The 22379-nt window shown below is 54.1% G+C and overlaps 5 protein-coding genes across 7 annotated transcripts in view; 2 read left to right on the top strand and 3 right to left on the bottom strand.

Annotated features, from left to right (window-relative positions):
• Positions 1–13: 13 nt before the first annotated feature.
• Positions 14–3776, bottom strand: KLHL30 (kelch like family member 30). 2 transcript variants are annotated; one of them, XM_056498962.1, is made up of 8 exons: positions 3584–3776; positions 2608–3448; positions 2363–2528; positions 2088–2174; positions 1723–1878; positions 1440–1628; positions 758–903; positions 14–444 (listed from the first exon to the last, which is right to left on the bottom strand). In XM_056498962.1, exons 2-8 carry the CDS (start codon positions 3379–3381, stop codon positions 193–195), a joined length of 1770 nt encoding a protein of 589 aa, XP_056354937.1. In that variant the 5' UTR covers positions 3382–3448; positions 3584–3776; the 3' UTR covers positions 14–192. The 2 variants fall into 2 exon arrangements, with proteins under 2 accessions (XP_056354937.1, XP_056354936.1); XM_056498961.1 differs by having other exon boundaries at positions 2608–3451; positions 3584–3775.
• Positions 3777–3931: 155 nt separating this feature from the next.
• Positions 3932–5857, bottom strand: ESPNL (espin like). The gene is given in 2 exon segments (XM_056499090.1): positions 3932–5682; positions 5768–5857. Coding segments are annotated over 2 exon segments (1569 nt in total). The 3' UTR covers positions 3932–4203.
• Positions 5858–10502: 4645 nt separating this feature from the next.
• FBXL12 (F-box and leucine rich repeat protein 12) lies at positions 10503–12430 on the top strand. 2 transcript variants are annotated; one of them, XM_056498265.1, is made up of 4 exons: positions 10584–10676; positions 10749–10821; positions 11013–11306; positions 11376–11916. In XM_056498265.1, exons 1-4 carry the CDS (start codon positions 10591–10593, stop codon positions 11784–11786), a joined length of 864 nt encoding a protein of 287 aa, XP_056354240.1. In that variant the 5' UTR covers positions 10584–10590; the 3' UTR covers positions 11787–11916. The 2 variants fall into 2 exon arrangements, with proteins under 2 accessions (XP_056354239.1, XP_056354240.1); XM_056498264.1 differs by having other exon boundaries at positions 10503–10676; positions 11013–12430.
• Positions 12431–16044: 3614 nt separating this feature from the next.
• Positions 16045–20052, top strand: SFT2D3 (SFT2 domain containing 3). Its single transcript, XM_056498261.1, has 2 exons — positions 16045–17540; positions 19975–20052. Exon 1 carries the CDS (start codon positions 16133–16135, stop codon positions 16784–16786), a length of 654 nt encoding a protein of 217 aa, XP_056354236.1. The 5' UTR covers positions 16045–16132; the 3' UTR covers positions 16787–17540; positions 19975–20052.
• Positions 19650–22379, bottom strand: part of WDR33 (WD repeat domain 33) — a 68440-nt gene continuing 65710 nt past the window's right edge. The window contains exon 23 of the mRNA XM_056498262.1: positions 19650–20868. Coding sequence (XP_056354237.1) covers positions 20639–20868 — 230 coding nt within the window. The 3' untranslated portion in view covers positions 19650–20638. The remainder of the gene's footprint in view (positions 20869–22379) is intronic.

Below are 22379 nucleotides of genomic sequence, written 5' to 3'. Positions count from 1 at the left end.
CCACAAACGAAAAGAGAGTATTTAACCAAAGCGTGTTTATAAGGAAAAGCCTTTTCCCTGCAGTGATGGGGGAGAACATGCTCCTGGTGCCCCAGCCAGGCTGGCACAGGGCTTTCCACCTCCCACTCGCCAATCTGCCAGAACAGGCAGCAGGAAAAAGGGGAACATGGATGCATAGGGTGGCAGGGAGCACTACCACCCATGGTCAGCCTGGAAAGGTTCTGTCCACTTAGAGGTGTCCATGAAGATGGAGGAGGAGCTGTGGAAGAGCCAGAGACAGGGCAGGGAGCCCTCGCACGTCCAGAGGTCCTTGGTGCAGTCATACACCTCCATTTCTACCCGGTAGTCCCCGTCCATACCCTTCCAGTGGCCACCGGTGACAAAGAGCCTGTCACCCAGGGCCACCATCCCACCGTTCTCATGAAGTGTGTGCAGGAGCTGCACCTGTGTGAGGGACAGGGTGACATGTGCAGGGACTCCTTGGTGACCTTCTACTCCCACCACAGAAAACAGTGACCCATCAGATGTGTTTCCCTACCCCATCTTTTCTTTCTGTGGGGTTTGGGGGCCTCTGGTGCCTCGTGTATGTGATGGGGAGGAGGGGAGGAAGGAGTGGGGCATCCTCAGCTCAGGTTGTTAACAGAACCAAGGGACAAGTGGGTAGAAGGGAGAGGGGGTGCTGGCATTGAGGGGAAACAGCTGGGGACACCATCCTTATATCCCTGGGAGGCTGATTGTGCCTGGTCCCACATCCCACCTTCTGCCAGATGTTGGCCTCTGGGTTGTACACGTGGACCTTCTTGGTGTTGTCCCCGATGAGGTAGATGAGCCCACGCAGAGTGGCACAGCGTGGGGCTGAGAGGTACTTGGGGATGAAGGGAGATGTGATCACACTCCACAGATCTGCAAGGAGCAGTCATTAGCAGTGCATCCCACCCTTGGCTCTCACTGCAGCTGCCAGTTGCTAAAAAAGCATTGCTATTTCAGGGGGAATTTGAAAGGGAGGAGGCAGACCAGCCAGGCAGACTGGCACCCACAGTCCCCATCCCAGTGCAAGGTCTTGCATAAAAAATAGTGGGGGGTGGGGACACGGTTTGTAGGGGGGCTGTGGGATGGGAAAGAGTCAATTTGGGGAGGTGGCATTGTCACAGGGCGTTGGTTCCTTCCTAAGGCAGGCAGCCTCTCCCACCCCAATGCCCCAGAGATTCCACTCCACCGAGGTTCAGGTCTGGGCTGTGTCAGACATCTGTGACCCAATCCATGCTGCTAACAGCCACACTCCTGGGGCTCCTGGGCCCTGTGTCAGCCATCAGCACACCCTGCCATCACCTGCTCACATCCCACGGGACCATGCCTGGCATTCCAGGGGTCACCTGCCTGGGGGTCCCCCTCTCCCAGGGACAGCACAGGTGGGGTGTGGCAGCAGGGTGAGCTCTCACCTTGAACAGGGTTGTAGCACTGCAGAGTGAGTGCGTTGTACTTGACAGCACAGGAGCCCACCAGGTAGAGTTTGCCCAAGCAGCTGGCAGCTGCAAAATTGCTCACGTACTTGGGGGCTGGGCTGATGGCACACCAGCTCTTGTTGTACGGGTCATAGCGCTCCACCTCCACCACATCCACTGTTGTCCCTGCAGGGTGACAGGACACTGCAGCCACCCTGCTGCTCTGGGGCACGCAGGGACCCTCAGGGCAGCAGCAGCCAGGGGGTGTTGGCAGCCTCACCCCCGATGACGTAGATCTCCCCGTTGAGGACGGCGCTGGTGTGGTTTGTCCGGGCTCTCAGCATGGAAGCGATGGGCTTCCACAGCCCGTCCCTGGGGCAGAAGCACCAGGCCTGAGTCGTTGACCACGTGTCATTCTGGGACCCCCGGGAGCCACCTGGAGAGAGGCAGGGCAGGTGGGCCACCCTCTCCAAGTGCAGCTGTCCTGGGTATCCCATGCCAGCAGCCAGATTTGCCCAAGCAGAGAGTACAGAGAGGATTTTGCTCAGAGAGGAACCTCACACCAGTGCCTCATGCTCACTGTCCCCTGTCCTCCACCCCTGCTCCTTGCAGCCCCCACCCTGCACCAGCAGCCCTGGCACTGACCTGTGACGTACACATCGTTGTTCAGAGCCACCAGGGAAAAGCCCCATTTGTTGTAATCAGGGAAGTCAGGCAGAGCCATCCATCGCCCTGGAACCCAGCAGAGACATGCAATGACCCCACAGCCAGCCACGGCACTTTTAACCCACCCCTGTTTCAAGCCCATTCCAACCCAACTAGTGTCTCCCTAACCTGACATAGTTTGACAAGAGGTGGCTTCAGGGCAGACAGATGGTTAATTAACATGAAGGGAGGGGGAGGAAGTGGGTGGCACTTACTGCTCTTGGGGTTGTAGAAGGCAAAGTTCCTGGTGGCAGCCGGCATTTCCAGCCCCCTCTCCTCATCTTCATCCTCCAGCACGCGGCCACCAACCACCACCAGCACCTCCTCCAGCTTCTGTGGTGGGGCTGGGGGGTTCTTCAGGGCACCAGTGCCACTCTGCCCCTGATGAAGAGGCCAGGGTGGGGCCATCAGGCTCCTCCCTCCTGGCTCAGAGTGGCATTTAGGGGAAGGGGGTACCCACCGTGCTGCGGGATCGGGCGACGAGGGCCTTGCTGGCGTCTGAGTCACGAACAAGAGGCTCAGTGGCAAGGAGGTGCTGCAGGTACTGGTCAGGCAGCGAGACAAGGTGGGTCAGCTCCAGCAGCTCCGGCAGGAACTGGGCTCGGGGTCCTGGGTCATGGCGTACCCAGCGCAGAACAGCCTCAACCAGGCTCCGCTCCTCCTGCACCTGCAGCTGGTCATTGGAGAGGTAGACAGCCAGCCTCTCCTTGGAGAGCTGGAGGAACTCCTCCTGAAGAGAGACGGCTTCAAAGTTCTCCTGCAAGAAAGACCAGGCCTTGGAGGAGACCTCGGGGCAGCCGTGGCTCTCACCAAACTCACAGATACCTAGGCAGTTGGTGGCATCCATCTGCTGCCGGAGGTAGCGGCTGCAGACCTTCTGGATGGCAGGGAAGTGGAGCTGGCTGGAGGTCCTCATCAGCCCCTCCACGTTGCCCTGGTTGATGGTCACCTTTCCCGTGTAGGCAAAATCAAGCAGCATCTCCAGCGCACCGGGGTCTACTTCCTTTAGCTCCACCCGAGCTGCGATGCTCTCAGCAAAGTCACCGGAGAACATGGCATAGAAGTAGTGGCTGCAGAGGGCCAGGATGCCTCGGTGGCAGGGAAACTCCCGCCCGCCCGCCACCAGCGTCACGTCGGCCAGTTTGGGGTTGCTGCGGAACTGCTGCAGCCCCTCCAGCACGCCCTGGGCGTGCGAAGGCAGGCAGAAATCAAAGTCGTCCATGTTCCTCACCATGGTGCCGGGGGTGGCCGTGGGGCCGGGCAGGCGGGCAGTGCCCGAGCAGCGGGAGGCGAGGGTGTCCCTGCTAGGAAAAGCGACGGTGTGTCCCTCTCCCCCTGCCGCGACCCCTCCCGCCTTCCCAGCGCCGAGTGTCGGACAGCAGCGGCTGCACCAGCGCTCCCACAGCCCCCCGTCCACGGCGGTGTTTTCTCCTCACCACGCCGCAGCTGCCCTGCCTGTCGGGGATGATTTTCGGGGTGATTTCAGCCCTCTCGGCGCGGTCTCTCCCGCTCTCACAGCGCTCCCCAGCCCGGCCGGCCCCCGGGAGCGAAGGGAGCGCGGGGCCGGCGCTGGGCAGGGACACGCCGCATGACACGGGATCAGCCGGACCAGGGGCACTCGCTATTTTTAGGCGGCACCTGGACACTGCTCCCTGCTCTTAAAGGCACCGCACGGGCAGAGCTCTCGCCGCCCATCCTTGTCGTTGTCCCATCCCTTTAGGAAAGCCTGCCCCTCGCGAAGGGGTCGGCTGGGCACTGAGGCTGAGGGAACAGGCTCCCACAGCATCCTCCCTCCACCCCATGGGCAGCAGGGGGTCCCAGCTCGCCCCTCCTCGCTCCTCCGGCTCGCCCTGCCGCTGCCGCTATAAATATAGGTGGTTATCTCACTCGGCGGCAGCCGGGGCCCGAAACACCCGCCCTGGGACAGGGGGAGCTGGCTGCTGAGGCGGCCCGCACAGCTTAGCAGCTTTCTTCACCGCCCCGGAAAGCCTCGCTCAGCTGGGACAGAACCGAGAAGGTTTTTATTGCAGCCCGCGGCCTCCGAAGCCCCTCGGCATCACTCCTCCAGGCTGAAGATCTCGGCCTCCTTCTCCTTCCAAAAGGCGAAGCTGCGATCGATGTAGCGACAAATCTCGTCCCCCTCCTCCGCGGGCTGTGCCGGCCGCGGGGCCGGGCTGTGCAGAGTCCCGAAGTACCGCGCCTTGATGTCGTCGAAGCCGTCGCGCCAGCCGCGCCGCCCGGCCGCGATCTCGTCGATGACGGCGCGGTGGAAGGCGCGCACCGCCCGCCAGCCGTGCCGGCCCAGCTGCTCGAACACCTCGAAACAGAGCAGGTGGCGGCCTCGGCGCTCCTCGGGGGGCAGGTCCTGCTCCAAGATGCGGAAATAGCCCAGCATGAACAGCTCCAGCGACAGGCTGTCGTACTCGGCCGGGCCGCCCCCCGCCGCCGGCACGAACTGCTCCGGGGAGAGCAGGGTGCGGGCGGGGGGCGGCGGCGGGGGCCGGCGGGCGGCAGCGTCCCTCCAGCCGCTCAGCAGCCTCTGGATGGCCGCTCTCTGCCGCGCCAGGCGCGCCGCCGCCCGGGCCCCGCTCCCCGCCGCCTCCCGCGGCTCCCCGGCGCCGGGCCGTAGGGGCGCGTACGCGGAGCGTCTCCAGTGGCTCAGGAACAGCATCACGATCCGTTCCTTCCTCAAGCTGCCCCACTCCGGCCCCGGCCCCTTCCCGTGCCGCGGGGAGCCGCCGCCGCCGTCGGAAAACGCCTCCTCGCAGCTGATGCCCGAGTCGCTGGCCGCCTCCGCCTCGCCGCCCGCGGCCGCGCTCCCCGCCGCGCCCCAGGCGGGCTCGAAGGCGCCGCGCAGGCTGCGGACGCAGACCCCGCACTGGCGGATCTCCCGCTGCGCCAGGCTGCCCCCGGGCTCCCGGGGATGCCCGACGGCCGCGGGGAGAGCGGCGGGCGCGGCGGCGGCAGCGCAGGGATCCCGCAGCCCCTCGGCGCTGCCCAGCAGCGCGGCCAGGCTGTTGACGGCGCCGGCCAGGCGGCTGAACCAGAGCGGCAGGGGCTGCCCCGGGGCAGGCGGGGGGCTGCGGACCGAGATGCTGAGCAGCGGGGCGGGCAAGAGGGCGCGGAGCTCCCGCACCAGGCGCCGCAGCTCGCCCTGGTACACCTCGCCACGCCGCCGCAGCCGCAGGCTCTCCACCGCCCTCTCCAGCTGATGCAGGTCTGCCTCGGTCAGCAGCTCCCCGAATGGGCCCAGCACGGCTTGGTGGGAGGCCGAGAAGCTCCAGGAGGCTGCATCCTGCGGGAGAAGCGGTCAGCGACTTCCGACAGCCCGCGCCCCCTGCACTCCCCGTGCCCCTCGTACCTGCCCTCCCGCCGGGTCCTCGCTCTCCAGCCGGGCCCGCAGCCGCCGCACCATCACCTGCCGCTTCCACTCGGGGATGAGCCGGCCCCGCTCATCGTGCGTGGGCACCAGCGATTCCGCGTCTACCTCCGCGGGGTCCGGCCCGGGGGGCCCCGCCGGCCCAGGCGCCCCGTCCTGTGCGGATAGAGTCGTGGGGGGCTCGAAGGGGTGCGGCCGCCGAGGGGAGAGCCGGGGGCCGCGGGCCGAGCCAGCGACCTACCGCGTGGGCGAGGAAGGGCGCCGGGATCCTGGCCCGCTGCGAGGGCTTGCGGAGCTTCAGCTCCGCCGGCACCGACCTGCCGGGCTCCATCCTGAGGGAGGGCAGCAAGGGGTGGTGGGCCCCAACACCTCCAGGGCCCCCCCAGCTGAGGGGTGACCCGACACATCACTCCGGACCTCCCCGGGGAGGAGAACCCTCCCCGGGGGACAGCCACGGGTGGATCTGATTCCTCCGGAGGACGGGATGGAGCTGAGGAATCCCTCCTGAGCCCGGGGCCGCCCCATGGCTGCCAGCCCTTCTCCGGGCATCCCATGTCCCCAGCCCGTCCTCTGCTCCCTGGGGTGACCGGCTGGCATTCCTCGGGGATGGGGGTGCCCAGTGCCCCAGCCCCAGTGGGGTCTTACCTGCTGCAGGGGGCTGAGCTGGCTGCTGAAGTGAGGGGGTCGGGTGCTGTGGTGCCCTGCTCAGGGAACATCCGAAGGTGGTGCGGCTGCACACCCAGAGCCCCTCTGTTGGAAGCCAGGAGCAATACGGGGCAGGAGGGGAGGCTGCCGTGCTCGGGCAGCCCTGGAGAGCACAGGGCTGCAGCGCTGGGGCAGGGCACAGCGGCATCCAGCATTGTATTAATATTTGATGGGGCATCGAGTGGCAGCACCTGGGCTCAGTGGGTGGAACTGGCGCCGTTCCTGGAGATAGTGGCTTGGTGACTTGGCTCCAAGCCTTGTCCTGCTCTTGGGGACAATGGAGAATGGCCGAGGCTGGTCATGGCCCCAGGCCAGGTGCTGGGGACATCTTGCACAGGGCACTGAGGGCAGGTTCTGGCAGTGGGGGATGCTCAGCAGAGGGTTCTGCTGCACCACTGTCTGGGCATCGGTTACTGGCATTCAGCCACATTTGTGTTCTTTCCCTCCACCACCATCCATTATATATGGCTAGCATGGACTCGTGGGGCTCACTTACATGTGAGAAATTCAATCGAGGGGCTGGAATAAAATTAAGAAGCAGCAGATCTAAGCCTATAAACACCAATTAGCTGATCAGGATCCATTACAGAGAGCCTCTCAGGCCTCGCTGCCTCCAGTGCAGCTGTCCTGGGGAGGATGAGTTTATGCGCCCTGCAATAGAGCCACAGTGTGAGCACAGGTTATGCTTTCCTGTTGGAAGGGGGATTTTGCTGGAAGCCTTTTGGCAGAGCCCTGTACCCCAAGCCTGGAGAGTTTCTCTACAGCTCTCCACAGTGCAAGGGTGTGCAGGAGCGTGAGAGGAGAGGAGGTTCTGCCCCAAATCTCCATCTTTGCCTCTTTTCTCACCCTGTTCCTCAGGAACACAGGCACTGCTCAGAGGGGACTTTCCCTTTCCCTTTCCCTTTCCCTTTCCCTTTCCCTTTCCCTTTCCCTTTCCCTTTCCCTTTCCCTTTCCCTCTTCTCCCTTTCCATTTCCCAGCTGCACACCCAAAAGGATGAGCAAAGCAGCACAGAAACAACCAAAGATGGCCTCTTTCCTCCAGTTCCAACAGAACATTATTTCCTCTCCACCAGCTCTTAAGCCTTATCCCACCCTCTCCCCAAGTTCCTGCAGGCACATCCTTTCCTCTCCCACAGCTCCCACTCCCCCAGTCCTGCAGTAATGAGCAAACAGGCAGAAGAAACCAGGCGAGGCCCTTCTCAGCATCCTGGTTTTCATTTCAGAAGGGCCATGGAGGCTCCATATCCAGTGGGATCAAGGGGAGGAGGTGCAGGTGGTGCCCTGAGCCAGCTCTTCTGCCCCACTCCCTCGGTGGCCACAATGGACCTTCCTGCCCTGGCCCGTTTCTGTGCAGCTCCTCCAGCACTCCCTGCACACGCTGCTGGAGCAGGGGCTCGCTGCCCATCCCCATTGGAGAGTGTCCAGGGCACTCAGAGATTCCTTGGCTCTGTCTGAGTGCCAGGGCACTGCCCAACGCTGCTGTTCATAGTCACCCACTGCAAGTGGTGATCATGACTCTGGTGACACCACAGGGCACAGCCAGGAGTTCCCCCATGCACAGAGGCAGGTCCTGTGGCACAAAGCCCACCTGGCAGTGGCTGCACACCACAGTGTTTGCTCAGTTCCCTTCCAGGCTGTCCCTGCTGGGGAGGGGCTGTGCCAGTCACACTCTCCAGGATCTGCTCTGCAGAGCTGCTTTCCATGGCATGTCCTGTGCCTGGGGCTGCTCCTCCCCAGGGACAGGACCTTGGTTTAACTTCAGAGGTTCTGTCAGCCTTTTTCTCCAGCTTATCAAGGTCCCCGAGGCTATAGCACCATCTTCTGGTGTCTCAGCCATTCTGTAGAGAACTGTGACTAATTTTCTCGGTTTGGCTTCTAAACTTCATATATATTTTTATATTTCATATCTTTGATATCCCAAAAGCAGTGGAAATCCAGGGAAGGAGGGGTTGAGGACCTCCTGTTTCTATACCTTGCAAAACTTAGTGTTTCATATCTAACTGATCCTGTGGGAGACTGATGAAATCTGGGATCCTCCCCATGGGCTGTGTACTTGCAGAAGCACTGCTGCTGAAATCACAGCCATGCTTAGTTGAGAGAATACAGTAAGAGGGACTTTCTATTTCTGTTCCAAAGGGTGCTCAGGGAGCAGGTTTCTCCTCACAGCTGGAGAGCTCACAGAGCAGTAAAGGAGGCCAGGAGGAATCAGTCAGTGAACACCACAGGAAGAGAAGGAATGAGCCCACCAACCCCCTATCTGCAGTGGCTGCAGACCCAGCCCTGCTGGGTGGGCCCTATTCTTTGCCAAAGGCTGTATGTGAAGCAGGACCTCAAACTAAGTGCTATTCATTTTCCTATATCTTTGCCCAAAAGCCCTGTAATTTCAAAGTTATAATAATTCTGCTTCCTTGGCAGAAACCTGTCTTTTGAACCAAGACAATGTGGAATGATGACTTAGGAAGACAAACAGCATCACTCCACACATCTCCATCTTCTTCAGCTTCTCACAGCAGCCACCTTCGTGGCCCCCTGGCTACCAAAAACCAGGCCATGCAGAACCAACACACTGCTGAACTGCAGAAGTAGGATCACAGCACAGGCAGACACAAGCCCCAAGGAGAAGGAGTTCAGTTTGCTTCTGTCACAAATGAACTTCAGAGTCTGAAGCTTTCTGGTGAAAACAGCCTTCAGCTGTATCTTGGTGGCTTCAGCAGCAGTCTTGGCTCACTTGCCAGAGCTCAGCATCCTGCACTTTACTGACATAAACCTTACACGTATTCTGCCCTGATGCCTGTGAAGATTCACCTCCTCAGGGAGGTCAGGGTGTTACCAAAGCCATGAGAGTAAAGGGACAAGTCTGGCAACTGCTGCTACTGCCACTACAACTGCATGGCCAGAGCCTTCTCCCACCAGGGAAGATTCTCTTCACACCTGCAGAAAAGCAGGTCATTTGCTGGTCAGACTTTTAGGGCAGTCTCTTCAGGCTTCTCCCTTCCTGTTCCACCTATGCAATGGATGTGAAAAAAGATTACAGAAAGCTGCCACCAAATGGAGCAAAACGATTTCTGGGCATCAGGACAAGGAGACCATAAGTTGTGGGCAAAAAGCACTCGATGTGGGCTGCAAAAGAGAGACAAGTGTGTGTCTTGGGACACTGGGGCAAGGAGGTTGGCATCAGTGTGAAGGTGCACTTGTAAAGGCCTTGGGGTGTCAGGATAAAGAGAAAATACAACAGTGTGTGTCCACAGGGGTGAAAGGGGGAAGAAAGAAAAGCAGACAACTCCAAACTGGTGAAACCTCTCGTGTTCCAGAGGACGATGAAGCTTTGCAGAGGTAGGGGCAGCATGTTTTTCCCGCTCAAGCATCCTCCTGAGGTCAAGGTTAAATTTTTTACTTTATATTCTCTTCTTCCAGGGTTGCAACTATGCACGGCAGATAATCCAGGCTCTTCTCTGAGAATCATGGCAGCTGCTCCCATCCTGTAATGGCTTGCTGGGTATTCAGAAAGGAAATTATGGTGAGCTGGTGCCATGTGAATATTAGAAGGGTTTTAGAAACAACAGCCAGGGAGAGTGACTGGATCAGGAATGGTCAGTGCTAAGCCACTTCTTCTCCAAGAGACACCAAGAGGGACAGTGGCAGGAAAGAAGAGGCAACAAGAGGCAACGTGGGATGGGCGAGGCTGGATGAGACATCGGCAGAGGGTTGTTGGTGAGAGGAATGATGGATTTGTCTTTAGAAACAAGCTGTGGGTCTGCTGGTAGGTAAGACTAGCACTGAGAGATAAAGAAAACAATGGGATGGATTCCACTGATTGATGGATGGAAAAAAGATATTTGCCTTTTACAAACAAACTGTAGGTTTGCTGATAAATGAAACTGGATATTGAAAGATGAAAGAAGCAGTGGGGAAAAACTATGACTTCTATAAGAACTAAAAACTAAAAGGGAGGGTTATAGATTAGAGGCGAACCTTAGGTATCAGGCGTTCCAGGAAACCTGTGCCTCTCAAGTACCTCAGCCAATGGGGAAAGAGAGGGAAATGTGGCCGGGAAATTAGGATGAAAAGGAGGTTGTGTCCTCTAAATATTTGAGAGATCCCAGGGGAATTCCCCATGGCCTCTCCCTTTATTGGAATAAAGCAAAAATGACTCCTCTGTCTCCTTTTCGGACATAAACCTCTGATGTTTGCGGATTAATTTTCCTGACATGGGTAAGGAAGGGGGTTAAGCAGGGAGGTCCCGAGCCCAGCGGGGCCTGCCGGTGCCTCCCGAGGCCGCGGCCGCTCTGGCAGCGGCACCGAGGGGCCCCGAGCCGTCGCCAGGGCCGCGCCCCGGGTTTGTTGTAGCAACGGCCGCGATGGCGGCGCGGCCGGCCCTGCCCGACTCGGTGCTGGTGCAGGTGCTGGCGCTGCTGCCGCTGCGGGACCGGCTGCGAGCGGCCAGGTAGGGTCTCCCCGGGCGGGACCGGCCCCTGCCGCTCCCCGGCCCGGCGCTGACTCCATCGCTTCCCCGCAGGGTGTGCCGGCGGTGGCAGCAGCTGGCGCAGGACCGAGCGGTCTGGACTCATGTGGACCTGAGCCCTCACCGGGTACGGGCCGCCCGTCCGCAGCGGGGCGGGGGCTGACAGCGCTCCGCTGCGGGCAGGAGGGAGGGATGGGGGGAGGCGGGGTCACCCCACAGTGGACAGACACTGAGGCTGGGGGTCAGTGGCAGAAGCAGGGGAACAGGGGAACCGCCGCCCTGGGACAGGGTGCCTGGAACCAGGCTCTTTCCCCCCAGATCAGCCGCCGCACGCTGTGGCACCTGGTGCGGCACCGCCTCCCCGACAGCCTGTGCACGCTGCGGATGCGGGGCGCGCCTCGCTCCGGCGGCAAGCAGCGGCTCCTGTCGCCGGCGCTGCTGGCCGCCCTTCGGAAGCGCTGCCCGCAGCTCCACCGGCTGTGCCTGACCGAGACCGACCTCCGCCATGTCCCGTACGAGAGCATGCCCGCCTCTGTCACCACACTGGAGCTGAGCCTCTGCGACATCCCCGACGCTTGGTTCTGCGTTTCCCCTTCGGTGCCACCGCCGCAGGTACAACACCTCGCTATCCACAGCGTTCCCACCTTTTCTGACCATCACCTTCTTGACATTTCCTCACAGAACCGCTTGAAGACGCTGAGCCTTTGCGGCACCTACCGCATCACTGACAGGGGGATCCAAGCGGCAGCTCCACACCTGGAAGAGCTCGAACGCCTGACTCTGCGGCACTGCATCATCGGTGATGCCGCCGTGGTGTTCATCGGGCGCCACATGAAGCAGCTCCGCTACCTGGAGATCAGCAACGCCTACTTCCTCACAAACAGGGGGCTGGTTGCAATCGTGACCCTGGAGCGCCTGGAGACCCTGTGCCTTGACCTCTATGATTTGGTCTCCCTTGGTACTGTTATCGCTCTGTTGCAAGTGCTGCCTCGCCTGAACCACCTCAAATTAGGTGGAACTTGCTTTGAAGATGAACTCCTCGATAAAATTCAGGAGAATTTTCCACATTGCACCATATCTCACATTCCATGACCGCCTGAAGTGCTATTCTTCCTTAGTACACCTGAAGTGCTCCATTTTTTTTTTTTTTTAAGCCTATTTTTCTGTACATAGCTTCGGGACAGAATTCCCACTGGCCTTAAAATATTACTTTTTATCATATAAATATAGTAAAGAGCTTGTAATTTACATGACAAGCTTGTTAACAAGCTTTTTGTAGGATTCCCTCCTCCTTGTTTTCCATGGATCAGAGGAATAGGAAAGCTGGAAGCACTCCCAGACTTTAGGAACCCCACTGACAAAAACTGGCTGGGGTGATGACAAGTCTAAGCTCTGTTTTCTCCTCTTTCTCCACTGACAAGGATTAGGCAGCAGCTTAATGAGTGCAGAATTCAAGGAGTGAAGTGAGGCACCCTTCTGTCACAGAAAAACCAAACCTAGCAGCCAAAACCTCACGATTACCAATTCCTTCTCCTTTCCTTCAAATTCAGATCTTCAGGTCAGACTGGTCATGAGGATTCCTGAACACCTGGTCCCAAGAGCCAGACATCCCTTTTGCCCCCAGGCATTGCTGAGGTTACCTCTGGGTTTTGCTGGTAACCTCCACATTTTCTCATCATCTTTTATTGTCTGCATTCATATACTTTTCCTCCCCCATTCCCCAATATCCTAACACCAAAAAACCACCTAAATGTTATTAATTTTTAGTCTCTATTTTAAAGCAAATATTGTATTTATTTTAAAAATCTTTCAAGTTTTTAACTTTCAGTTGAACCCTTGTTTTTATTGTCTTTTTTTTTTTTTTTTTTTTTTTTTTAACCTGCTTCAGAATCTCTCCTGCCCCTTAGGACAGCCTTCCTTGTGACAAGAACATCCCACAGGAAACAGAAGGTCAACTAATGCCTCAGTTGAGCCTTTTCTGCCCTGTTTTCATCCCAAACACCCCCTGCCCTCCATTCAGCTGCAGCACATACAATAAACCTTTGAGTTTCAGACAGTCCTGAATGGCAGTGATCCTCCCTGTAGTGAAATCCTCATTGCTGTTGGGTGTCCTTTGTGCTCTTGCCTCTTTTTTGTTCCTAAACCCAGTCTCAGGGTAGCTTCAGGGCAAATATCCAAAGGTTAAACGTTCCAGATCTGCTTTGGAAAGCATCCCAAGGCTGCTGACTTAGTAATTACTGCTCTGTGTCTATCCAAGACAAGGAGATTGACACTGGAGGAATCACCCTTATTAAAATCTCCAGCATTCCTTGTTCCAGCACTCTCTGGGGTGGGAGGGACACGACAACAGGAAAAGGAAAAATCAAAAACAGTAAAAATCCATCAGTCAAGGCACGGTGAGATGCAGCAAGAACCTCAATGTTCTGATCTCTGCAGCAGGATCTTTGCAGCAGGATCTTTGCAATCCTGATGGCACAACAGAATTTATTATCCCCACAGTCACAACATTCCACTTTTCCATTAACTAACTGCTGAACAGGGAACAGCAACTACGAATTGATATGGTGCAAAGTGGAATGTTTTAGGTTTGGAAGCAGGAGGGGAGCTGTAAATATTGGATGACTATGGGCAAATTAGGGGAATAAGCAACTGAAAGGTCTTTAATCAGCAGTTCTGGTTCTGCTCACCCTCCCCACATACCTGTTTGAAGCTCTTTGGAGAGCTGTTCTTGACTTTTACTTCTTCTGAGTTTCAAATTCAAGGAGTTTCTACTCAGCTCATCTTTTGCTGACTCGTTTCTTCCCCTAACCCCACCTTCTCCTTGTCTATATACACACCATTACATCAAAGCCTAAATGTTTTTAAAAATACATAATTTTAATGTCCAACAGGGACAAGCTAAGCCTTCAGCAAAGCCAGGACGTGAAACTGGTGTTAGCATCCTGAGAGGAGCAGCAGTCCACAGCCCTCAAAGTGAACAGAAAACTCAGAGAAACCACAAAATTTGGGGTTATCAATCATTGCAGGGAGTAACCAAGCTACTGCTTTGCCTCTTCACACACATGTACCATGATTTCAAACATGTATGTATTTAATATTCATACCCAAGTGTTTTATCAGACCCAAATCCATTTTATTTTCTTAGCTGAGTGCATCTGCTCGTGCCTTCGGTGGTAATTTCCAAAGTATTTCCTATTTTCCAGATGGTGCCTTTAGTACCTCGGTACCTTTAGTCTGTGAGCAATCAGCAGTGCCATTCAGCTTTGCCTGCTGACTCTGAGAGGATGAAGGATTCCGTGGTACACAGAGCTGAGAAGGAAAGTGCTGACAGCAGGGTTGGGGCTGCAGCTCCATGGGTGCAGTGGCAGCTCTGGGCAGCAGCAGCTTCCTCTGCTGGCACTTTTGTGGGCTACACTTACTAGTGGTTTTCAAGTTTGTGTCTGGACTCCATGAGAGAGAAAATTATTAGCACAGAGGAGTTCGTTTTGCGTGTGGCGCAAATAGCAGCTTATTCTTGGATGGGGAAGGTCAGTGAAATCTTTCTGTCCTGACAGTTTATTTGAGAGCAGCGGCGTTTTGAACTTGGATCTGCATTTTGGGCGGTTTAGAGCTAGACAAGGTGCATTTCCTTCTTTTGCAAGTACACACCGCCATCGCGTGGTGTGTTCTGTGAGCGCTGACACCGCCCCGGTCACGCCCTTTCTGTAGAGTGGGAGCAGTTGGTGTAGGGGTTCCGTTGTGGATCCTGAATCTTCGAGGCTGAAAGAATGTGATCCTGCATATAGCTGGGAAGGAAGATGAATTGTCTCACTGTTGGCTGGGTAGCTTATAGGCTGCAAAATAAAAGTGAATTCCAGCACTGCCTCTTTCTTCTCTAGAACCTTTTCCAGGGAATCAACTGCTCAATGTTCTCAGTTTTGTAACTGGACTCTGTGAGGCTGCAAGGAAAAAGGGAAGGCCAGTGGTTACTTTTTGTTTTAGGACCAACAGTAGGAGAAGCATTGCTGGACATGCTAAGTTTTGAAGCTGGGTTTTGGAGAGTGAAAGAATGTGATGGTAGATGCAGCTGAACAGGAAAATTCATGACTCCAGGGTGTGGCTGCTTTTCACAGGGTGCCTGTCTGTGAAGGATGGCCCTTTTCCACAGGAAGGAAAGCCTGGCACTCCAGTGTCCTGGGGCAGATGAGAGGCCACGGCCACCCAGACCTGTCTGTCCTGGCAGTTTTTTTCAGGGAGCAATCCTTGGACGTTCACAGTTTTAGGAGGCAGAATCCTATTTTCAACCACAGGTGCCTGTCTGCAAAGGACAGCTGTTTTCCACAGCAGGGACAGCCCAGTGCCCCAGTGCCTTGGGACAGCTGAGTAGTGGTCTCTGGGAGTAATCCTCGGCCGTACACAGTTTTGGGGGCAAGAATCCCAATTTCAGCCATGAAGGCCTGGCTACAAACAATGGTTCTTTTCCACAGGAAGGAAACCTGGAGCCCCAGTGCCTCAGGGCAGCTGAGAGGCATTCCCATGGCCCTGGCTGTAACCACTCTGGGAAGCTGACCCACTCCCCATCACTCCTGGCCCTGCCTATCAATCACTCTGAGTGGACGGCTCCATATCTCAATTACTCTTAATACCACTTGTACTAATTACCATATCTCAATTACCACTTAGTACCACAGGTTTATCCCAGGTTTATAGCCCTTCACAGCTAACACAGCCCTCACAGGCCTTATAGCCCTACAGCACAGAGCCCTCGCAGCCCCCACTGCCTTCCCAGCCCTCACAGATTTCCTCGCCCATATAGAACCCTCAGTTCTTCCAGCCCCCAGAAGCTCTGCAGAACACCCACACCATCTGTCTCATCCCCCCATAGCTATCACAGATCTCCTTACATAGCCCCCTGAGTTCTCCCTGCCCTCAGAAGCTCCGTAGAACCCCTACACTGTCTCATCCCTCCTCAGCCCTCACAGACCTCCTTACTCCCATAGCCCTCACAAGCCCCGCAGAACCCCCACACCGCCTGTCTCATCCCTCCTCAGCTATCACAGCCTTCCCAGCCCTCACAGACATCCTTGTCCCCATGGTCCCCTCAGTTCTCCCAGCCCTCAGAGCCCCGTAGCCCTCACAAGCCCCGCAGAACCCCCACACCGCCTGTCTCATCCCCCCTCAGCTACTACAGCCCTCACAGACCTCCTTGCCCTCAGAGACCCCACAGGTCTCAGGACCCCGCAGAACCCCCACACCGCCTGTCTCATCCCCCCTCAGCTACCCCAGCCCTCACGGCCCCGCGCACGCGCCCAGCGCCTCACGCTGCCCGCGCATGCGCGCCCCGCTCCCCGGCCCGTGGCCGCCCGTTCTGCCGTGCCCCGGATGTGGCCCCTGCCCGGGAAAATGGCGGCGCCGGGGTGGGCGGAGGGAGCGGTGTAGCGCCCGCTGGCCTCCCCGCCATGGCGGACCTGGGCCGGCAGCTGCACGAGTACCTCGCGCAGTCCAAGGCGGCTGCTGCCACCGGCCCCAGCGCGGTCCCCGCACCGCCGGCCGCCGGCGGCTCGCAGGAGGAGGCGGGGGACGGCGGCGGGCTGCGGGCCTGGCTGGGGGCGCTGAACCCGTTCCCGGCGGGCTCTCCCCCGGGCGCCACGGTGTGGCCTTGGACGGGAGAGGAGGACCCGTGGCTGCTGGGGCTGTCTCGCTGGCAGCGGCTGGCGGGCAGCGGGCTGTGCGTGCTTCTGGCCGCGCTGTGCTTCGGGCTGGCCGGGCTGTGCGTGCCGCTGCTGCTGCTGCGCGCCCGCAAGTTCGCGCTGCTCTGGTCGCTGGGCTCGCTGTGCGCGCTGGGCGCCGCCGCGCTGCTGCGCGGGCCCGCCCGGCTGCTGCGGGAGCCCGGCCGCGGGGCGCTGCTCTACCTCGGGGCGCTCTTCGGGACGCTGTACGCCGCGCTGGCGCTGCGCAGCACCGCGCTCACGGCGCTGGGCGCCGCCGCTCAGCTCGGCACGGCCGCGGCCGCGCTCCTGGCCGCGCTGCCCGGCGGTGCCGCCGGCCTGCGCCGCCTCTCCGGGCTGCTCCGCGCCGCCGTGTGCGGCCGGGGCAAGGCTCTGCCGCTGTGAGCCCGGCTCTGCCGCTGTGCTGTCAGCCCGACTTGCTGTCAGCCCGGCTTTTCGCCGTGAGCCCGGCTTGTTGTGAACCCGGCTCTGCCGCTCTGAGCCCGGCTTTTCGCTGTCAGCCCGGCTCTGCCGCTGTGAGCCCGGCTCTGCGGCCGCACCGAGGGAGGAGCGGGAGTCCCTCGCACACGGACCCAGAGCCAGCGGACTCCACGCGGGGACGCCGCTTCTCTCGGCCTCCTCCGCGTCCTGTGACGTTCTCCTCGCCGTCGCTCGAGGAGCCGCAGCAGGGCTGGCGGCCCGGAGCGGCCCCGGTGACTCGGAGCTGTGGGTGCTGTGTGTGCGGTGTCAGCCTGCCGAGCCTCCCCGAGCTCGGGGTTTGCCTTACCGCGCTGTCAGCTCCCTGGCCGTGCCTTGGCACCGCCGCACCTCTCGGGGGAGCTGGCAGCATCGCTTCTACCTCCAGCGTGGGACCATGTGGCTGCTGCAGTGGCTGCTGCAGCCCGAGATCGGAGCCGATGCGGTGTCTTTGTGGACTTGAAGAGCAGCTGAGGATGCTGAAACCCGAAGATGATTTAGCAAAATGCCATCGAGTCTGGGGGAGAACACTAAAAAATTAACTGGTATTACCTCCTTTTGTGCTGACCCCTACACTATGGACGTGCTGTTTTTGCTGTCACCTCAGACCAGTGGTGAATATGAAGACTGTGGGCACTGAACTGCATTTCTCTCTAAAAAGCAGCTTTATAATAACCAGCCAGTAAGTGAAACAAACTTTCATGGGGCTGTGGGTCACAAGCACTGCCCATAACCTGTAAGGGGAGGGGGCGTTCCTGCATGATGATGAGAGGATGCAAAGTGCTGATACTAGTTAAGAGCATTGGCGTTTGCAGGTACTGCTTCCTTACAGCTGCTGTAAGGGACCAGAGTGGGCTTTAAAACGGTAACTTCAGCTCTTAGAACTTTATTTTTGTGTATATATATTGCTCTCTGAACTTGGGCAGGAGTTGTTTACTTGTCACAGCCTGACCTTCAAAAATAGATTTGCCAGTAACTGGAGCTCTGCTTCAGTGCAGAACCGGAGCTGCCTTAGGAGGGTGCTGAATTCAGGCTGGCAGAGCTGGGTGCTCCAGTTTGGGCCGTGCAAGGAGATGGGACAATGGAGCCTCATCTGCACAGAGCCTCCCGTGAGAATCACACCGAGCATTTGTGCCTCCTGGAGAAAATAAAGCCATTGCAATACTTACCTGCTATCAATATTTAGCTTTAATATATCCACCAAATACTTTTCTGAATTAAACTGAATTTGTTCAAGGGATTATTAAGTGTACACAGATTGCTTTAATAAAACTATTTGTGTCCAGTTGTCAGTATAGACATTTCACTAATGGTCACTTATTTTCCATTAAGAATTTCCATCAGAGCTATCAGAATAGCATTAAATTAGCTCTCTTATTTTAGCAATTTCTAAGCTACAGTACATAAAATTAATTTTATTCCTAACAGCAGTGTAAAATTAAATCTGAGACAACCTCTGAACTAACAAGTAGAGCATAAGAGTCTGTGTGCAGCACTGGTAAAAGAACATGACGTGAGGAATACAGAAGTATTTTCCCATTAAATAACTGCACGTTACCCAGCAATAGTGGGTCATGGTATCACAGACTGGGAAGCTGCTTCTGTCTCTTCTGCTTTGCTCTTACCTTGTAAAGCTTTGTAGAAAATATATCTTAAATTTTCTTAGAACTTTTTGGGGTTATGATTGTGAAATACTTCAAAACACCATTTGAAAAGCTGCCCCTTGAAGAATATTACTTAACACTACCATAATGGTTTAAGTAATTAACACTACCATAATGGTTTAAGTAATTAACCAATCATCAGAGGAAAAACAAGTTGTCTAGGTATAGCTGGGTTTTCTCTTGTTAGGGACACTTTAACTTGTTTTGCTAGGGAACTGTGGTTTTATTAAAGACTAAAGCTCATCTTATAACTCATATATTCTGAGTATTAGATCTCCTTTAGCCCCTTAAACATATATAGAGATTGATAAGTTAAAAAAAAAAAAAAAAAAAAAAAAAAAGGGCAAATTTTCCTTTTTGCCAATGATTCAATAATTTGTATTTATCATGAAAACTTTAGGACAAATCCTAACTCCCAGACATATATGCCCAAAGTCCTTCAGACAGAGTTAAAATAATTTTTTTCTCAAGGGACAAACTGGCATATCATATGTATCTCAGTTGTTTCCAGTTAATTCCTTTAGGACTGTTCTTTCTCTCCTGAGCCCCATTACAAGGATTTTATAGGCTAATGATGAGTTACAATTTTCAAATGTCATTTTATACATCACAAATTAAAAACCAAGTAAAAAAAGGTCCTTGTGACTGACTGAACCAAGAGAACAACAGTTAAGCTTCTGTGCTTTGATGTCCTTAAGATGGGACATTGTGCTTGAACTAGTTTTTGGTAAACCTTTTTCTGGCCATTTTTTTGTGCAATTTCTAGGAGATTTTTGCGTTTTGTGTGAATTTTTGGGCATTTTTCTGGGTTTTAATGCTGAATTTGGTAAACCTGCCTATGAGAAGATGCAACAGCTGCCACATGTTACTGGGTTGCAGGAGCCTCTAGAACTAAGAATTAAGTCTCATCCTGATTATAACCTGAAATTCAAGTCAGAAGAGAGAGAAGCCTGGTAGTGATTTTTCATTGTATGTTCTGCTTTTACTATAGGGCCTTGCTGAGGGGTAGCTGTAGAGTAAGTACTTACGTGGCAACATTTTCACTGAGGCTTTAGGTACTAAAGGAGCCTCTTGATAACGTGGTGGCTGGAGATGATTAATAGGAATGATTTATGGGGAAAACAAACTCATGGTTGGTAAGGAGCTTTATTATGAAATGTGGGAAATGGGAATAACCCCTCCTCCTCATTTCCCTCCTTTAGTAAAACCAGGTAACAATATCCTAAAGAAAGAGACACTTTAAAAACTTATTATGGAAGTGATGAATTGCACTTCAGCAATTCAGTTTCTATAAACAGGTGCTGTTTTGAACAAAAATCTGTGGCTCACCTAGGTGAAGTGTAGAATGCCAATCTTTGCTGTGATGTCTGTCTTGCAATCCAGGTTTTATGTAACTCACACTATGTCTTTGACAACTTGTTCTAAACACTATTCCACTCTTTTCTGTTTCAGGAAGGCAGGCTAGCAAGCAGTGGTGATCGCCTGCATTCTGGAATTTTATCATCAGCACCATTGTAATCTGTAGACAGCTGTGGCTAAAAATGAAAGTGAAACTTCTCTGTACATGATAAACCAAAAAAACTAGGAATTTGCTCTCCGAATTGTAAATGGCTGAGATTTCAGGAGGTAGTACTGTTGCTCCATCTGAAACACAAGTTGGCCTAAATGCAACCCTCTGTAGGAATAGGTGAGTAAAGAATCACACACTGTTGATTTTTTTGTTAATTTTTGCGCAAATTACATTCTGTATTCATACAAAACCAACGTAACTCTTTGACAAACTGTACATATAGAAACAAGTTTCTGTCTGGAGGTGAACTGAAATCTGTGGAGATATTCCATGTTCCACAACACTTAAAAGAAATTCCAGCTCTTGACAAAACAAGGAAGTGAGGGGAATGGGAATGGAAAGAACAAAACAAAGCTAGCCACAATATTGCGGCTAGAGGCAAATGACTGATTTAGGAAAAGAAAGACCCTTGTTAGGAACTAATGCACATTCAGTTATCCCAGTTAAGAATCCAGGTTCGTGGCATTGCAGGTGAGTGAGTCCAGAGTAGCAGTCTATTTAAATATTGTCCCACAAGGACTGGGCATGACCCAGTCAAAGCCTCTTCTATCGGCCTCGCCCACCCCGAGATCCTCCTCTCCGGGACTGGCCAGAGTTCATGTTATTTCCTCTTCCCCAATTGCTGCCGCTCCTTCCTCCTCGAGAAGGGTTGTTGACTCCCCCAGGGCCTCCACCAAAGCCTTCATCCCTGTGGAATCCATCATGGTGGTCTCCATCTATAGAACTGGACCTCCCAGATTTTGGTGCTCTCTGTGAAGGTCCTGAGTTTCCTCGTCCTGCAAAGGAAGCACAACCAGTTACTGGTGTAAGTCTGAGCTGGGGCCCTTAGATGTGCCATACATCGAGCTGGTTCTGCTGTGGTGTCATCATTCATGAAACAGCTGTAGCTGAAGCCTGCAATTTTATGCCTCCTCCCTCAGAACAATTTTCTTAAACAGATTGAGTGTCTTCATTACAGTTCAGAAAACAGACATCAATCAAGTAATTCCTTGGGAATTAAAGGAACTTATATTTGATACTGTCAGCAGTCATTGAAATGAAATTAGTGATAGTGATAGCTTTGGCTCCAAACTGCCAGTTCTTGTGCTTCAACACTGTGGTTCTCTCTATGCTTTTATTGCAAAATACTTTTTTTTTAATCCTAAACAAAGACATTGCACTGACAAATTGAGACAGTTGAGGCTGAAGGTAAAGATCACGAGTAACATTACTGTTTTGCTCAATTTTTTGCTAAAAATAATGGAATAATGCTTTATTTTACTACTAATGATGAACAAAAACTACTCAAGTTCTTACTGCCAGGAATAGAATTTTCTAATTCTCACATACCTTTTTGGTTTTGATATGAACATTAAAAAAAAAACAAAAAAAACAATTCATTAGCCTAAAATAAGCAGCAGTATTTTGAAAAAATAAAATCAGTGGTAACCTTATTTTAAGGACACATACTACAGCTAAATGCAGATATTTCTGCTGCACTTTAGCAAGAGTGATTTTTGTTGACTGTGGTTGGTTCCATGTAAAACAGTCACCAAATTGTTTCACAGAAATATTAATGAAGTTTTAATCTTCAAATGACATTACCAATACAACTAAAGATGATGTAGCCCACATATAAAAAAGTACTGTTCATGGTTTGTTTATCAGGCTTTCTGCCATCATTCTAAACTTTCTTTAGCACATTATGAGTTAATTACCATACTTGTGCCTGGACAATTGTTTTGACTTTAATAAAGAATCTGGTAGAGTTATCAAAATCATTACTGAAGCTGGAAAAGGTCTGATAGATGCTGGTTAAATTGAGAACTACAGCATGTGGATATGGAAGGAAAAATACTGGTAGAGAAGTTTATCAGCAGAGTTTTATTCAAAGGATCTGTGAAGGAATGATAAAAGCTGCTGTTAATGCTACTCTGGGAATAGAGTCCACACAGAGGAGGAGTGACATGCAGTTCAAACAATGAGTTTTGGGACAATGGTGAGAGAAATGGGATGAGATTTGGTGTTCAGTGGCATCAGAGACAAAGCTGTGCAGTCTAACAACAACAAATTCAGCTGCAGGCTGCCAGCTCAGCATCTGGAAGAAAATGAGGATGTTTGTCACTGATCACTACCTGACAGTGGGTAGTCAGTGTGAGGACACTACACAAGAGAACTGAAGTCCTGAGATCTGTAAGAAACAGGATCAAGAACTGGTGTGATGCTAATAGGACTGACTCCAAAAGAATGTTTTGTGGGTTACAGTAGCTTGTGGCCACTTAGAGAGAACTACACTACCAGGAACTAT

The sequence above is a fragment of the Oenanthe melanoleuca genome, chromosome 9, assembly GCF_029582105.1.
Source record: "Oenanthe melanoleuca isolate GR-GAL-2019-014 chromosome 9, OMel1.0, whole genome shotgun sequence".
Taxonomy (NCBI): Eukaryota; Metazoa; Chordata; class Aves; order Passeriformes; family Muscicapidae; genus Oenanthe; species Oenanthe melanoleuca.
This window is presented reverse-complemented; position numbering and strand designations above follow the sequence as displayed.

Bases quoted from the DNA above. Each gene is read 5' to 3' on its own strand.
- KLHL30 (XM_056498962.1), bottom strand. From the start codon at position 3,381: ATGGTGAGGAACATGGACGACTTTGATTTCTGCCTGCCTTCGCACGCC. The intron at 1,879-2,087 runs GTCAGTGCCAGG...GCCTCTCTCCAG, and splicing joins CAACGATGTGTACGTCACAG to GTGGCTCCCGGGGGTCCCAG. The intron at 445-757 runs GTGGGATGTGGG...TCCCTCACACAG, and splicing joins AGGCCAACATCTGGCAGAAG to GTGCAGCTCCTGCACACACT.
- FBXL12 (XM_056498264.1), top strand. From the start codon at position 10,591: ATGGCGGCGCGGCCGGCCCTGCCCGACTCGGTGCTGGTGCAGGTGCTG. The intron at 10,677-10,748 runs GTAGGGTCTCCC...GCTTCCCCGCAG, and splicing joins GACCGGCTGCGAGCGGCCAG to GGTGTGCCGGCGGTGGCAGC. The intron at 10,822-11,012 runs GTACGGGCCGCC...CTTTCCCCCCAG, and splicing joins TGGACCTGAGCCCTCACCGG to ATCAGCCGCCGCACGCTGTG.
- SFT2D3 (XM_056498261.1), top strand. From the start codon at position 16,133: ATGGCGGACCTGGGCCGGCAGCTGCACGAGTACCTCGCGCAGTCCAAG.